We start from the raw sequence: 15,247 nt of genomic DNA on the forward strand, positions 1-15,247 counted from the left end.
ATCACCCTGAGCTCAAGGACATTGATCGGAAGCTTGGACTCAGACCGAGACCATGTGCCTTGGACTGTCCTGGGAGGGAACACTCTTCCCCAACTTTGCAGACTGGCGTCAGTGGTAACAACCGTCCAGGATATTGGAAGGAAGGCCCTTCCCAGAACTAGAACAGACAGCCACCAAAAGAGGGACAACCTCACTTGGAGAGAGGCAGATGGGAAAATCCATACTCTCTAACGATTTGTCCCCGGAGGACAGGTTCGCTCTCTGGCACGTGCAATGGTGGAACTGGGCAAAGGGAATCGCCTCAAAACAGGCGACCATCTTCTCGAACGTCCTCATGCAGAGGCGAATAGACTGAAGCCTGCAGTCGAGAAGAACCCTCAACGAGTGGTGTAAGGCCAGTCCGGAGGAAGAGGAACTTGTGCCGCTTCAGTGTCCAGAAGCATACCCAGAAAGACCAGTTGTCTGGAGGGGGTCAGAGATGACTTCTGAAGATTGACCAGCCACCCGAAACATGCAAGGGCTTCCAGCGTGATCTCTATGCTGCTCAACGCCTGGAGCGAAAGTGGAAGCCTTGATGAGGATGTTGTCCAGATAAGGCATAAGGAAGATGCCTCTAGAACGGAGCAGGACGAGAAGAGGGGACCGAATTTTTGCGAAGACCCGAGGCGCAGTCGCTGGCCTGAACGGGAGGGCAACAAACTAGAACTGATATTCTCCAGTTGCAAATCTCAGGAAGTGCTGATGATTCCACGCAATGGGGATGTGGAGGTATGCGTCCTGGATATCTTCGGCCGAAAGGAATTCCCCCCGTTCTAGAGAAGCGATTACGAAACGAAGGGATTCCATCCGAAACCGCTGGAGACGGAGGAACATTTTCAGCAGTTTGAGGTCCAGGATTGGGCGCACAGAGCCCTCCTTTTTGGGGACCACCAAAAGGTTTGAGTAGAACCCCTTGAACCTCTCTGCTGGGGGAACAGGATAGATGACTCCTTGGTCCAGGAAAGACTGAATAGCCTGGGAGAAGGCGGCTGCCCCCTCGGGGTCCCTGGAAGACAGGATTGAAAAAACCTGCCTGGGGGAGGAACGAGAACTCGATGGAGTATCCTGAGGATACAATCTCGAGTGCCCAAGCGTCGGAGACGTGGGTCCGCCAGATGTCCTAGAAGGAGAGGAGATGGTCCCCCACACTGTTGGGTGCGGGCTCACCTTCAGGTTGAGGATTGCTTAGCAGCAGAAGGACGAGGGGTCTGAGGACACCTGTATGGCTGTGCCCAAAAGGACGTTTTTTTTGCGCCGATCCTGGGAAGTAAACCGCCACCACCCCCTCCCTGCGGAAGAGCTCACCGTGGGGCGGGAATAGCATATCGACGAAAGGGCCTACCACGTGAGGAACCTGACTTAGCGTGAGAGGCACGCTTCGCTCTAGGTTGTGGGAGATGGGTGCTCTTGCCTCCCGTGGCCTCGGAAATAATTTAATCCAAAGAGACGGGCTCCGGCGAAGGGAAGTCCGGTTAGAGAATGCTTGGAAGTTGCGTCTGTTGTCCACACCTTCAGCCAGAGCTTGCGGCCTAAGGTAACTGCAAGCGCTGAAGAGCGCGCAATGAGGAACTTCCCCGCCTGGGTAATCAGCTGTGCCAAGGATTGGACCAGTTTGGCCTCAGATACCAAGTCTTGGACCAGTTTGCTACCCCACTCAGAGATTGCCTTTGCCACCCGCACGGAGGTTCGAACACGGGCCTAAGTGCTGACCCTGTAGCTGCAAAGAGGGACTTCATCAAGGATTCCATCCAACGGTGTTCAGGGGTCTGAAGGGAGGATCCATCAGCTACAGGAATAGACGTATTTTTGGCTAGCTGTGCCACTGGTGGGTCAACTTTGGGAGGGGATGCCCACGTGTACACACAATCTGCTGGAAATGGATATAGAACATCCAGCTTTTTAGGGATGGAAAAACGCATGTCTTGATGATCCCAAGCCTTAGAAATCACAGCCGAAAAATCACTATGGCAAGGGAACACCTTAGAGGCCCGTTTTGGACGGAAAAATGATGGGGGGAATCATCCTGCACCTGGAAGGTGTCCCAGATGGCAGCAATGAGGCCATCTACAGTGGAGGAAAACTTGGAAGGCTGCTCTGTATCCATGTCCAAATCAGAATTCTCTACCTCTTCTTCGGACGGCGCGTCCCCAGGAGAAGAAAAACCTGAGTGAGATCTTACACGGGGTTGAGAGGGAGAAGGGTCAGAGGAAGAAACGTGTTCCACTCTGGGGCGCTTTTGTGATTGCCGTGCGCTGACAGATTCACCAGAGGAAGTGACCTATGGCGGTCACCTGAGCAAGAAGCTATGGAGGGTGCATCTGAACATTCATGTAGAGTCTCCTAATGTTTATCGCTGTCGACATGTTTGGCATAAAACCTGCCTGGTCCTTGTTTATGAGTGAGGCAATGACAGAGTTAAGACGGTTTGCCAATATTTTGGCCAACAACTTGACATCCACCTGCAGCAATGAGATGGACCTATATGTCTCTGGTTCCACCGGATCTTTACCTGGCTTTGGTATAACAACTATAACCGCCGCATTCATTGTGTCAGGCAATTTACCCATCAGTCGGGCCTCGTTAAATACTTCCAATAACTGGGGCAATAAAATTGGGGCAACTTGCTTATAAATCTCAGCGGGTAGGCCATCACTCCCTGGAGTTTTATTGTTAGCCATGTCCCCCAGTGCCACTTCTAGTTCTCTCAGAGTGAATGGACTATCTAGGAGCATCCTTTGGTCCTGATCTAGAGTGGGCAGTCGCAAGGGATGGAGGAAATTTTTTTATGTCAGTTTCCGTAGCTACAGTTTTAGTAGTGTATAAATTCTTATAGAACCCTAGCAATATCTGGGATATTTTTCCAGTGGCAACCTGCACCGTACCGTCCACGTCACGCAGCGCCGCCAGGTAATTGGACTTCTGGTTGAGCCCTAGTAATCAGAGCCAACACCCTGCCAGCCTTCTCCCCTTCTTCAGAATACGTTTGCTTCAAGAAAAAACACCTATTACGGGCATTTCGGAGCAAGCGTTCGTCTAACTGCTGCTGTGCCTCTTTCCACTGAGTTTCAAGCTCTGGCCTAGGGTCTGCTATATAATTATTGTCGGCTGTCTCCACCGTCATGAGCAGCTGTCTAGTTAGAGCACTATTCTCCTTTTTCCGACCATTAATTTTAGCAGCCAATATCTCCTCCCCCCCCCCCCCCAGGTAGGCCTTCATCGTATCCCACACTACTATCCTACTGGCAGAAGAGAGGTTTCGGTAAAAAAACTCGGTCAGGGCATCTCTTACATCTGACAGATCAACTAGGATATTCAGTCAAAAGGGGTTGAACTTCCATTGTGTAGATCTGCGCAAAACGGGCGGCAGCAGCTGGAAGGTCGCCACAATCGGTGAATAATCAGAAATTTGTCTTGGCAAGTATCTAATGTCGTGTAATAGATAGCCCATTTCTTCATTGCCCAGAATGAAATCAATTCTGGACAAGGAACCATATGTGCTGGAGCGACAGGAAAACTGCCTAGTGTCAGGGTACCTCAACCTCAAGAAGTCCAAAATGGCTTCTTCCCGTAGTAATCGGCCGAAGGGAGTGAAATTGCTGTTGACAACCTGCGGAGAAGCCCAAAATGTATCCAGTGACAAGCTAGGTACGTTGTTAAAATCTCCTATCATTAAAGTAGGCACATTAGGTTGTTCCGCTATCAAAGCAATTAACAGTTTCAACACCTGCGGGGAGTATGGTGGAGGGATATAGACACCAATAATTACACATTCAACTGAATATAAGGAGCCATGAAGATAAACATATCTGCCCTCTCTATCAAATTTCTGGGAGAAACAGGAAAAAGCAATAGACCTGTGTATCAAGATGCTCACTCCCCTTGCATAGACAGAATAGGTAGCATGGAAACAGTAGCCAGCCCATCTTGGCATAAGAATGACAGTTTGGTCTGGTAGCAAATGAGTCTCCTGGAGACAGCAAATCAAGGGCTGGTACTTCCCCATACCATCCAACACTGCCCATCTTTTATTGGCTTCCTTAATTCCCCTAACGTTCCAGCTGAAAAAAGGGACCTTACTAGCCATTGGAATAGGACGACCATCTATAAGCGAGTCGGATCCAAGTCTGACCTAACCCAGCAACATGTTTATGCTGCAGTTCCGCTGTGGATAGTAGTAGATTCCTGCACAACCTGGTTTCTAAGCTAACCCAAACCCCCAACATTAGGACAAAGACAAACAGAACAAAAAACATCAAGGGCAAGACAGTAGAGAAAAGGAAACACCTAATCACTCCTACCTTTAGGTAGTCTAAGACAAAGTCGCCGGTGTGTCCGACAGGTCCCGGCTCTTACTCCCAAAGGGACTGCAGGTTCAGAGAAATTCAACCGTATCGGAACCACCAGATCCTCATAACAATTTAGACTTTCAGTGGCGAGGCGTGACTTAGTCTAGTTACTAAAGCTCCTCAGAATCCACAATACACATGCTTCCCACTCCCCACATCATCTCTTCAATAATACTTCTAATATCAGATGAACCCGTTATATAAGTGAAGCACACAATTTTCACTGATATAAAGCATGTTAAAACACTAAACTTTAGATAACACTACCACTACCCCTACTTATATGAATGCCATATCACACAGACACATTATCACACATGCATATAAATTCAGTCATGCAAACCGAACCGCTGTAACCGTCCTTCAGCCGTCATCCGCCTGTGGGTCAGCATTCCTCAAACGGTTTTCATGACTGTCCACCCATCGGAGGGCCTCTTTAGGATTGTCGAAGAAATTGGTTCTGCCCAATACGACTATACACAGCCGCGCCGGAAAAAACATGGAGTAGGGGATGTTCAGGCTGCGCAGCCGCCTCTATATACCCGTGAACCACGATCTCCGCTTCTGGACCTCCATGGAGTAATCAGGAAACAGCGACACCCTTTGACCACCAATGGTTAAATCAGGTTGTTCGCGGGCCTTTCGTAGGAGAATGTCTCTATCCTTATAATGTAGGATTTTCATAAGGACCAGTCTTGGTGGGGCACCTGGTGGTAACAGTCTAGTAGGGATCCTGTGGGCCCTTTCCACTGCGAAGAGAGGGGTCAAACTCTCTTTTTCAAAGGTTTCTCTAGCCCACGTCTTGAAATATTCTGACGGGTTAGACCCTTCAACCTTCTCCGGCACTCCCACTATGCGGACGTTATTTTTCCGTTAACAATTTTCGAGGTCGTCCTGTTTGGCCAGTAGAAGAACTATTTTCTGTGTGTGGTCAGCAGAGGCTCTTTTGAGGGAGGGTACAACATCTTCCATTTCCCCCATCTGTCCCTCCAAGGCAGTTGTTCGATCTGCCAGGCGCACTAAAGACACATTTAGATCATGGCGCACTAAAGACACATCTTCCTTTATGGAGCCTGCATCCTCAGGGCCGTTAGTGATTTCCCACACTGGGTGATGGCTTTCAGCACATCTTTGAGGGTAGGTTCTTCTATATCAGACTCCATAGCGTCAGTGCCATCATTCTGTACAAATATGCAGCGCCTCATATCTGTTAGAGCCGCTGGGAGATATATCGTGCTCCCTATTCTCCTCACAATCATGATCGGGATGAGACGATGATCTGTCTCGCTTCCCGCTGGATTCAGGTAAGTCTGCGAGTTCTGATGAATGCTCAAACCTCCCCCAGCTTAGCAGCCGCTTCTCGCTGGATATCTTTTGCGCGGTCACTGCGCCGCGGCGTGTCAGGCCCCGCGCCATCTTGCATCTCTCTACTCGGACCTTTAGAGTCTTTCTTCGGACCCATTTTAGCTCACAGCTCGGCAACTTTGGGTGAGCAGACTTCAGTAGCACCAGGGCTTCAACTTTGGAGGATTAAAGTTGGTTTTTGGGGGTCCTAATCAGGATAAACAATCAAGATGATGCGGGAGCTCTGCTCAGCACGTCTGCTCACATCCTCTGCTAGCCACCGAAGTTCAGCAGGTTAATATATATTTTTGTGGGAAAAGATGCAGTAAAACTTGTAATTTATATCTTTGCTTTTTTGTAGCCCTGTGAAGTGCTATTGGTACAGGGAGTAGTTACTAGTGACCGACAGCTATTTCTCTATGCACACGTATATACACAATGCTATCACTGATAACCCCTCCCTCCTGTACTAAGGCTGTTCATAGGAGGTAGAAAAGCCAGAGATATAAATGTATAAATTACAAGTTTTACTGAATCTTTTCCCACAAAACTATATATCATTCTGCTCAGCTCCTCCTGCGCTATAACAAGCTGCCTGCATATTGCATTGCATTTTGTGGTGACAGGTTCCCTTTATGACTGCGATGAAAATAAGCAGGCTTGCATAATAATTTTAATTTAACTTTATACCACTCCTGAGAGATCACAGCCACTTTTATCGTTACTTTTCAAATTTGGCAGAAGGAGGCCAAGAGCTAAGAAGAGGACAAGTGAAGACAAAAAAAAAACAAAAAAAAACACACAGCACAAATATGGAGCATGTTTTGGCACAACTTTTAAAATGGTACATTTTAGCCAACAGTGGCATTTACACATTGACAAATGTGGGCCAATGAGTTATGTTATTTTTAGCACATACCACTGAACATAATTATTTTAACCCTACGATATTCCTGAACAAAAAGGAGTTCATGTCAATAACATAAGCCAAAGCCAAAGACAGTATCATAATATTACCTGAGAGATAACCTTGAAAGCAGCTGTTTTACCAAGCTTCTCCCCTCCTTTGCTTACTGACTCCGCTGAATGTTTGGCAGTTTTGGCAGCCTCCTCAACTCCCTCACGGATTTTGCGACCAAGATCACTTTTACCAACTTCATCAATGCTCTACAAAAATAAGATGTGTTTAAATGTTTACAAAAAACAAATACCAGTGGAAAATATTTATCTAGAGAGTTCAGTGTTAAAGAGCACAGTCAGCAAGATCAATCCTATTAAAAAGGGGTTGTCCGCTTTTTACTATTGAGGACCTATCCTCAGATCGGCAGGGGTCCAACTCCTGGCACCCCCAACAATCAGTTGTTTGAAGAAAGCGCCCCCACCTTCTCTGCTCTATTTACTTGCTTACCTCAGCAATTGCAGTGGTGAGCAAGTGTAATTACAAATATGGCGTCTCTATTTACTACTATGGGACGGCTCTGTATTATTCCCTTTTCAGATCCCCGCTGATCCGATATTGATGACCTACACTATTTGGATCCCAGGAGCCTGCACTGGGGATGCCCTGGACCGGGTAAGACCACCGAGATTGCCATTATGAGTGCGCACTTGTATACTGAAGAGGACATTCACAGGTTGATTAATGAGGATGTTAGTGATGTTACATTCCTTAGCATTCTCTCTATTGACCTGTTGAAAAGGAAGTTTGAGCAAGAGTTTAAGAGACTCACTACCATTAAACTAGACGTCAGTACATTTTGGCAGTACTACAAAGCACAGCGAATTCCCAGGGGATTGAGATCCCACCTCCGCCCAAACCTCTTCCCCAATAATGAGGAATTTTACAAGAAGTTTGAATCAGTTAATAAATATTCTTTCAAACTGATGTTACTTGACATTAAATATTTGCATAAAGAGGTCAACATTATATTTTTTTAAACTAACGACATTGGATATGCAGATTCAGGGTTTGTTGGCTGCCGATGATTTTGTTGCCCATAAAGAGAAAATAATCCATTATGTACAACGACCAAACGGAAGTCGAAAAAACTAAACGGGATCAGTGGTACCATGACTTGGAGGATTACCAGTCCGGACAGGTATATAATTGGCAAAGTCAACAAACACGCAATAGGCCTCTAAGAAGAAAAGGCAAGGGTAAGAGATCAGACCAGGGTCAATTTGGTTTCATAACTTGTGACTCGGAATCAACAGATGAATCTGTCAAATCAGTTTTTTTTTTTTTTAGGAAGACCAAACCACATAGTGGAAGGAAATCCCGATGTGACGGCAGGAACTATCACAGGGCCCAGAAAAGACCTGCCTCCACCTGCATACCCGAATTACAACCAGGGGGCATGAGAGAGATTGACAAGACGCACTCACAAGAAATAAATCAATTGGTGGTAAATATATCGTCCACTGAATTGAGTGCCAACCAGGTAGGTGTCTTGGGACATGGACTGTCTTTTTGTCCCATGGCTGACACCGATTGGTTTGAGATTGAACTTGATCTACAGAGTTTCTTTGAGACTTAGATTGAAGGCTTTTTTTTAGCACCACTGTTGATAAGAGGGGTGCATCCAATAAAGATGCGGTTGAATTACCTTTAGCAAAATATGAGTTGAACAATAAGAGTAATTTGTAGCTGCACAGAACAATCATATTATTGAATCATATATCCATATTGTCACTAGACCGGTTAGAACCCTACAAGAGCCTAGCAGGCTACAAGAACACTTTAAGGCTAATATGACACGCTGCGAGAAGGAAGCATTGAAAACATTGGTGCAGAATAAGGATATCACTATTAACCACTTCAGCCCCCCTAGCTGAAACACCCTTAATGACCAGGCCACTTTTTACACTTCTGCACTACACTACTTTCAACATTTATTGCTCGGTCATGCAACTTTCCACCCACTTTCAGTTGTAAATGTTTTTTTTTTTTTTTAAACGACATCCATATATACATTTTTCGCTAAATGTATTGTTCTACATTTCTTTGATAAAAAAAAAAGGGTTTGGGTAAAAGTTATAGCATTTACAAACTATGGTACATGGGTATATGTAAAATGACACCCCAAAACACATTCCCCAACTTCTCCTGAGTACGGCGATACCACATGTGTGACACTTTTTTGCCGCCTAGGTGGGCAAAGGGGCCCACATTCCAAAGAGCACCTTTCGGATTTCACAGGCCATTTCTTACAGCTTTTGATTGCAAACTACTTTGCACGCATTTGGGCCCCTAAAATGCCAGGGCAGTATAACTACCCCACAAGTGACCCCATTTTGGAAAGAAGACACCCCAAAGGTATTCCGTGAGGGGCATGGCGAGTTCCTAGAATTTATTTTTTGTCACAAGTTAGTGGAATATGAGACTTTGTAATAAATTTTTTATTTTTTTTTTAAATCATTTTCCGCTAACTTGGGACAAAAATTTCAAACTTTCATGGACTCAATATGCCCCTCAGCGAATACCTTGGGGTGTCTTCTTTCCAAAATGAGGTCATTTGTGGGGTGTTTGTACTGCCCTGGCATTTGAGGGTCTCCGCAATCATTCCATGTATGGCCAGCATTAGGAGTTTCTGCTATTCTCCTTATATTGAGCATACAGGTAATGAGATTTTTTTTTTTTCCCGTTCAGCCTCTGGACTGAAAGAAAAAAAAAAATGAACAGCACAGATTTCTTCATTCACATCGATCAATGTGGATGAAAAAATCTCTGCCCCCCAAAAAAAAAAAGAGGGGAAAGGCATCTGCCAGGACATAGGAGCTCCGCCCAACATCCATACCCACTTAGCTCATATTCCCTGGCAAACCAGATTTCTCCATTCACATCAATCGATGTGGATGAATAAATCACTGCCGGGATTTTTTTTTTTTTTATATACAGTGTTTGCCAAAGCATATGAAGACCGCCACCTCCTCAGCTCATATGCCTCGGCAAACGTATCTTTTACTGCAGAGGAGAAATCTCGTCTTGCATCGCCGCATACACCGATGCACATCAGAATGCACATCAGTGCTGCAGCTAGTCAATCAGTTGGTCCACCTGGAAGGTAAAAAGAGAAAAAAACAGGCCGCAACACAATAAATTGTATTAACTTTATAATAACCTTTGAACAGAACATATAAAAACTTAATTTAACTTTTGGAACTGAACGTTAACTTTTTTGCTTACTGGTGTTTTTTTTTTTGCTTTTTTTTTTTACCTTTATAGGACAAACCTCTCCTTCCCCATGGGACAATGTGCAAAGCGCAAATCGCCCAAAGATGTGGCGAAGTGCATTATGCACTTTGTCCCAGGTGAAAGAGTTTTGCAGCAGCTCTGTGTGTGAATGGGCCCTAATAACCCTGTGGGCCTGTCCTGTGAGATTTGATCCCTATGCTAGGTGTACCTGTGTGTGGTACTTCCGGAAACACTCCCCTAAGCATAGGGCAGGGTGGTCAGGGCAGTCAGGACAGAAATAGCAGGTGTCACGCCTTATTCCACTCCAGCTACAGACACATCATCTTTTTCGGGTCGACTGTTGGGTTGAGGTACCAGCAACGACATTGGGGAAATGTCGCTCGTGTAGACGGCTAACTACACTGGTGGATGGGGCCACGGAACCTCCTGGATACAGGAGGTTCTCGATGATCTCTTCCTGAAATTTGAGGAAGGATCGTGTTCGCCCAGCCTTACTGTAGAGAACAAAACTATTATACAGAGCCAATTGAATTAAATATACAGACACCTTCTTATACCAGTGTCTGGTGCGTGGGGATACTAAATACAGAGCCAACATCTGGTCATTGAAGTCCACCCCTTCCATGTGAAGGTTATAGTCGTGGACTGAGAGGGGCTTTTCAATGACACTGGTTGCTTGCTCAATTTGGATTGTCGTGTCTGTGTGAATGGAGGAGAGCATGTAAACGTCACGCTTGTCTCTCCATTTCACCGCGAGCAGTTCTTGGTTACACAAGGCAGCCCTCTCCCCCCTTGCAAGACGGGCGGTAACGAGCCGCTGGGGGAAGCCCGCGCGACTAGTTCGTGCGGTGCCACAGCAGCCAATCTGTTCTAGAAACAAATGCCTGTAGAGGGCCACACTTGTGTAGAAATTGTCCACATAAAGATGGTACCCCTTGCCAAATAAGGGTGACATCAAGTCCCAGACTGTCTTCCCACTGCTCCCCAGGTAGTCAGGGCAACCGACCGGCTCCAGGGTCTGATCTTTACCCTCATAGATCCGAAATTTGTGGGTATAGCCTGTGGCCCTTTCACAGAGCTTATACAATTTGACCCCATACCGGGGGCGCTTGCTTGGGATGTATTGTTTGAAGCCAAGGCGCCCGGTAAAATGTATTAGGGACTCGTCTACGCAGATGTTTTGCTCAGGGGTATACAAATCTGCAAATTTCTGGTTGAAGTGGTCTATGAGGGGCCGAATTTTGTGGAGCCGGTCAAAAGCTGGGTGGCCTCTGGGATGGGAGGTGGTGTTGTCGCTAAAGTGCAGGAAACGCAGGATGGTCTCAAATCGTGTCCTGGACATAGCAGCAGAGAGCATGGGCATGTGATGAATTGGGTTTGTGGACCAATATGACCGCAATTCATGCTTTTTGGTTAGACCCATGTTGAGGAGAAGGCCCAGAAAAATATTAATTTCGGAAACTTGGACGGGTTTCCACTGGAAAGGCTGGGCATAAAAGCTTCCCGGGTTGGCGGATATAAATTGTGTGGCATACCGATTTGTTTCTGCCACAACTAAGTCCAAGAGCTCCACGGTCAAGAACAGCTCAAAAAAATCCCAGGGCCGAACTGATCTGAGCCGTCTCAACCCGAACTCCAGACTGGGCGGTGAAAGAGGGAACTACAGGTGCGGCTGAAATTGGGGACTGCCAATCAGGGTTTGCCAGCACCTCAGGGATTCTAGGGGCTCTACGGGCCTGTCTGTGCGGTGGCTGCGACGGGGTAACTAATGCACGTGCCACCGTACTAGCTTCAACTGCCCTTCTAGTGCTCGCCACTTCACCATGTTGTACTAGGTCCAGGATGGGCTGCGCTGCTGGTGTATGCCTCACCACGTAATCCGACAGCGCCAGCACCACTCTGCTGCCCTTGAAGCGGATCCTGCGCAACCTGTGGTCTAGCGACACGGGGCCGGGTAGGCCTGGTGCTATCAAGGACCTCAACCTCCTCGTCCGAACTTTGGGTCAGACTGCCACTGCTTTCTACAGGTTCATATTCTGACCCGCCATGGGGCGCTCTGGTATAGATCATACCAGTGTATTACTGTATTGCGGCGGCAGCAGGGAGCGCACGGCGTCATAGCAACCAGTGACGCCGTGCGCTCCTGCTCTCAGGAGGGATCCAGGCCGCGGTTCCACGGCTGTGAACAACGGCCGTGTGCATGGGGACTTAGGGCTCTTTCACACTTGCGTTCTTGTCTTCCGGCATAGAGTTCCGTCGTCCTGATCAGGATTATCCTAATGCATTCTGAATGGAGTGAAATCCCTTCAGGATGCATCAGGATGTCTTCAGTTCCGGAACGGAACGTTTTTTGGCCGGAGAAAATACCGCAGCATGCTGCGCTTTTTGCTCCAGCCAAAAATCCTGAACACTTGCCGCAAGGCCGGATCCGGAATTAATGCCCATTGAAAGGCATTGATCCGGATCCGGCCTTAAGCTAAACGTCGTTTCGGCGCATTGCCGGATACGACGTTTAGCTTTTTCTCAATGGTTACCATGGCTGTCGGGACTCTAAAGTCCTGGCAGCCATGGTAAAGTGTAGCAGGAGCGGGGGAGCAGCATACTTACCGTCCGTGCGGCTCCCGGGGCGCTCCAGAGTGACGTCAGGGCGCCCCAGGCGCCTGGATGACGTGATCGCATGGCACGTCATCCATGCACATGGGGCGCTCTGACGTCATTCTGGAGCGCCCCGGGAGCTGCGCGGGCTGTGAGTATGCCGCTCCCCCGCTCCCACTTTGGCAACCAGGACTTTAATAGCGTCCTGGATGCCATAGTAACACTGAAAGCGTTTTGAAGACTGATCCGTCTTCAAATGCTTTCAGTACACTTGCATTTTTCCGGATCCGGCATGTACCTCCGGCAAGTGGAGTACACGCCGGATCCGGACAACGCAAGTGTGAAAGAGCCCTTGAAACTCATTCGATTCTTTGAGTTAAAAGAACCGTCAGACTCTAGAACAGTTTACACTGAGGCTGATGCTTTTGCAGCAGTGATAAGATTAAGGGTACTTTCACACTTGCGGCAGGACGGATCCGACAGGCTGTTCACCATGTCGGATCCGTCCTGCGGCTATTTCGCCGTGCCGCCGCTCCGTCCCCATTGACTATAATGGGGGCGGAGCTCCGGCGCTGCACGGAGAAAGGCTGCCGGACTAAAATTACTGCATGTCAGGCTTTTTAGTCTGGCGTCTTTCTCCGTGCACCGCCATGCTGCGCTGGAGCTCTGCCCCCGTCCCTATTATAGTCAATGGGGACGGAGCGGCGGTCCGCGGGCACGGCGAAATAGCCGCAAGACGGATCCGACATGGTGAACAGCCTGTCGGATCCGTCCTGCCGCAAGTGTGAAACTAGCCTATGGGACAGGAGCAGAGAGATAAGAGAAGTGACAGGACAGTTTAGATTACAGTTTAAATTAACCCTTTAGGATCAAATTGGCTTCTCAAGGAGATATATACAGTCATGTGAAAAAATTAGGACACCCTTTGAAAGCATGTGGTTTTTTGTAACATTTTTAATAAAAGGTTATTTCATCTCCGTTTCAACAATACAGAGAGATTAAAGTAATCCGACTAAACAAAGAAAACTGAAGAAAAGTCTTTTCAAGATCTTCTGTAAATGTCATTCTACAAAAATGCCTATTCTAACTGAGGAAAAAGATAGGACACCCTTGCCCCTAATAGCGAGTGTTACCTCCTTTGGCTGAAATAACTGCAGTGAGACGGTTCTTGTAGCCATCTACCAGTCTTCGACATCGGTCTGAGGAAATTTTACCCCACTCCTCAATGCAGAACTTTTTCAGCTGTGAGATGTTTGAGGGGTTTCTTGCACGTACAGCCCTTTTCAAGTCACCCCACAGCATCTCAATGGGATTCAAATCTGGACTTTGACTTGGCCATTCCAGGACTCTCCATTTCTTCTTTTTCAGCCAATCTTTGGTTGATTTACTAGTATGTTTGGGGGCATTGTCATGTTGCATGGTCCAGTTCCGCTTCAGCTTTAATTTTCTAACTGATGGTCTCACATGTTCTTCAAGCACCTTCTGATACACAGTAGAATTCATCGTGGATTCTATGATGGTGAGCTGACCAGGTCCTGCTGCAGCAAAGCAGCCCCAAACCATGACACTTCCACCTCCATGCTTCACAGTTGGTATGAGGTTCTTTTCTTGGAATGCTGTGTTTGGTTTACGCCAAACATGTCCTCTGCTGTTGTGTCCAAATAATTCAATTTTGGACTCATCTGTCCAAAGAACATTATTCCAGAAGTCCTGGTCTTTGTCAACTTTATCTCTGGCAAATGTCAGTCTGGCCTCGATGTTTCTCTTGGAAAGCAAAGGTTTCCTCCTTGCACACCTCCCATATGCAAGTTAAACTTGTACAGTCTCTTTCTGATTGTAGAGGCATGTACTTCTACATCAACAGTAGCCAGAGCCTGCTGTAGTTCTCGAGATGACACTTTAGGGTTTTTGGAGACCTCTTTTAGCATCTTGCGGTCTGCTCTTGGGGTGAACTTGCTGGGGCGACCAGTCCTGGGCATGTTGGCAGTTGTTTTGAAAGCCCTCCACTTGTAGACTATCTTCCGGACAGTGGAATGGCTGATTTCAAAATCTTTTGAGATCTTTTTAAATCCCTTCCCAGACTCATAGGCTGCTACAATCTTTTTTCTGAAGTCCTCTGACAGCTCTTTTGCTCTCACCATGGTGCTCACTCTCACTTCAACAGTCAGGAGCACACCAAACTAAATGTCTGAGGTTTAAATAGGGCAAGCCTCATTCAACATGCAGAGTAACGATCTACTAATTATGTGCACCTGGTGTGATATACCTGTGTGAGATCTGAGCCAATTTAAGAGGGAATACATGTGAGGGTGTCCTATCTTTTTCCTCAGTTAGAATAGGCATTTTTGTAGAATGACATTTACAGAAGATCTTGAAAAGACTTTTCTTCAGTTTTCTTTGTTTAGTTGGATTACTTTAATCTCTCTGTATTGTTGAAACGGAGATGAAATAACCTTTTATTAAAAATGTTACAAAAAACCACATGCTTTCAAAGGGTGTCCTAATTTTTTCACATTACTGTATGTTAAAGGCATTCCTTCTTCTGTCTCATTCAGCAGCTATATAACTAAGGGTACTTTCACACTTGTGGCAGGACGGATCCGGCAGGCTGTTCACCCTGTCGGATCAGTTCTTCCGCCGGACCACCGCTCCGTCCCCATTGACTATAATGGAGGCGGAGCTCTGGCGCAGCTCGACAGTGCATGGTGAAAGGCCGCCGGACTAAAAG

General features: G+C 46.9%; 1 protein-coding gene across 2 annotated transcripts in view; it reads right to left on the bottom strand.

The window, feature by feature from the left end:
- The window catches only part of TIMM44 (translocase of inner mitochondrial membrane 44), a 311,940-nt gene that overhangs the window by 181,961 nt on the left and 114,732 nt on the right, over positions 1–15,247 (bottom strand). For both annotated transcript variants that reach the window (XM_044306675.1, XM_044306666.1), the window contains one exon: positions 6,747–6,896. In XM_044306675.1, coding sequence (XP_044162610.1) covers positions 6,747–6,896 — 150 coding nt within the window. The remainder of the gene's footprint in view (positions 1–6,746; positions 6,897–15,247) is intronic.

Source organism: Bufo gargarizans, chromosome 1 (genome assembly GCF_014858855.1).
Source record: "Bufo gargarizans isolate SCDJY-AF-19 chromosome 1, ASM1485885v1, whole genome shotgun sequence".
Lineage (NCBI taxonomy): Eukaryota > Metazoa > Chordata > Amphibia > Anura > Bufonidae > Bufo > Bufo gargarizans.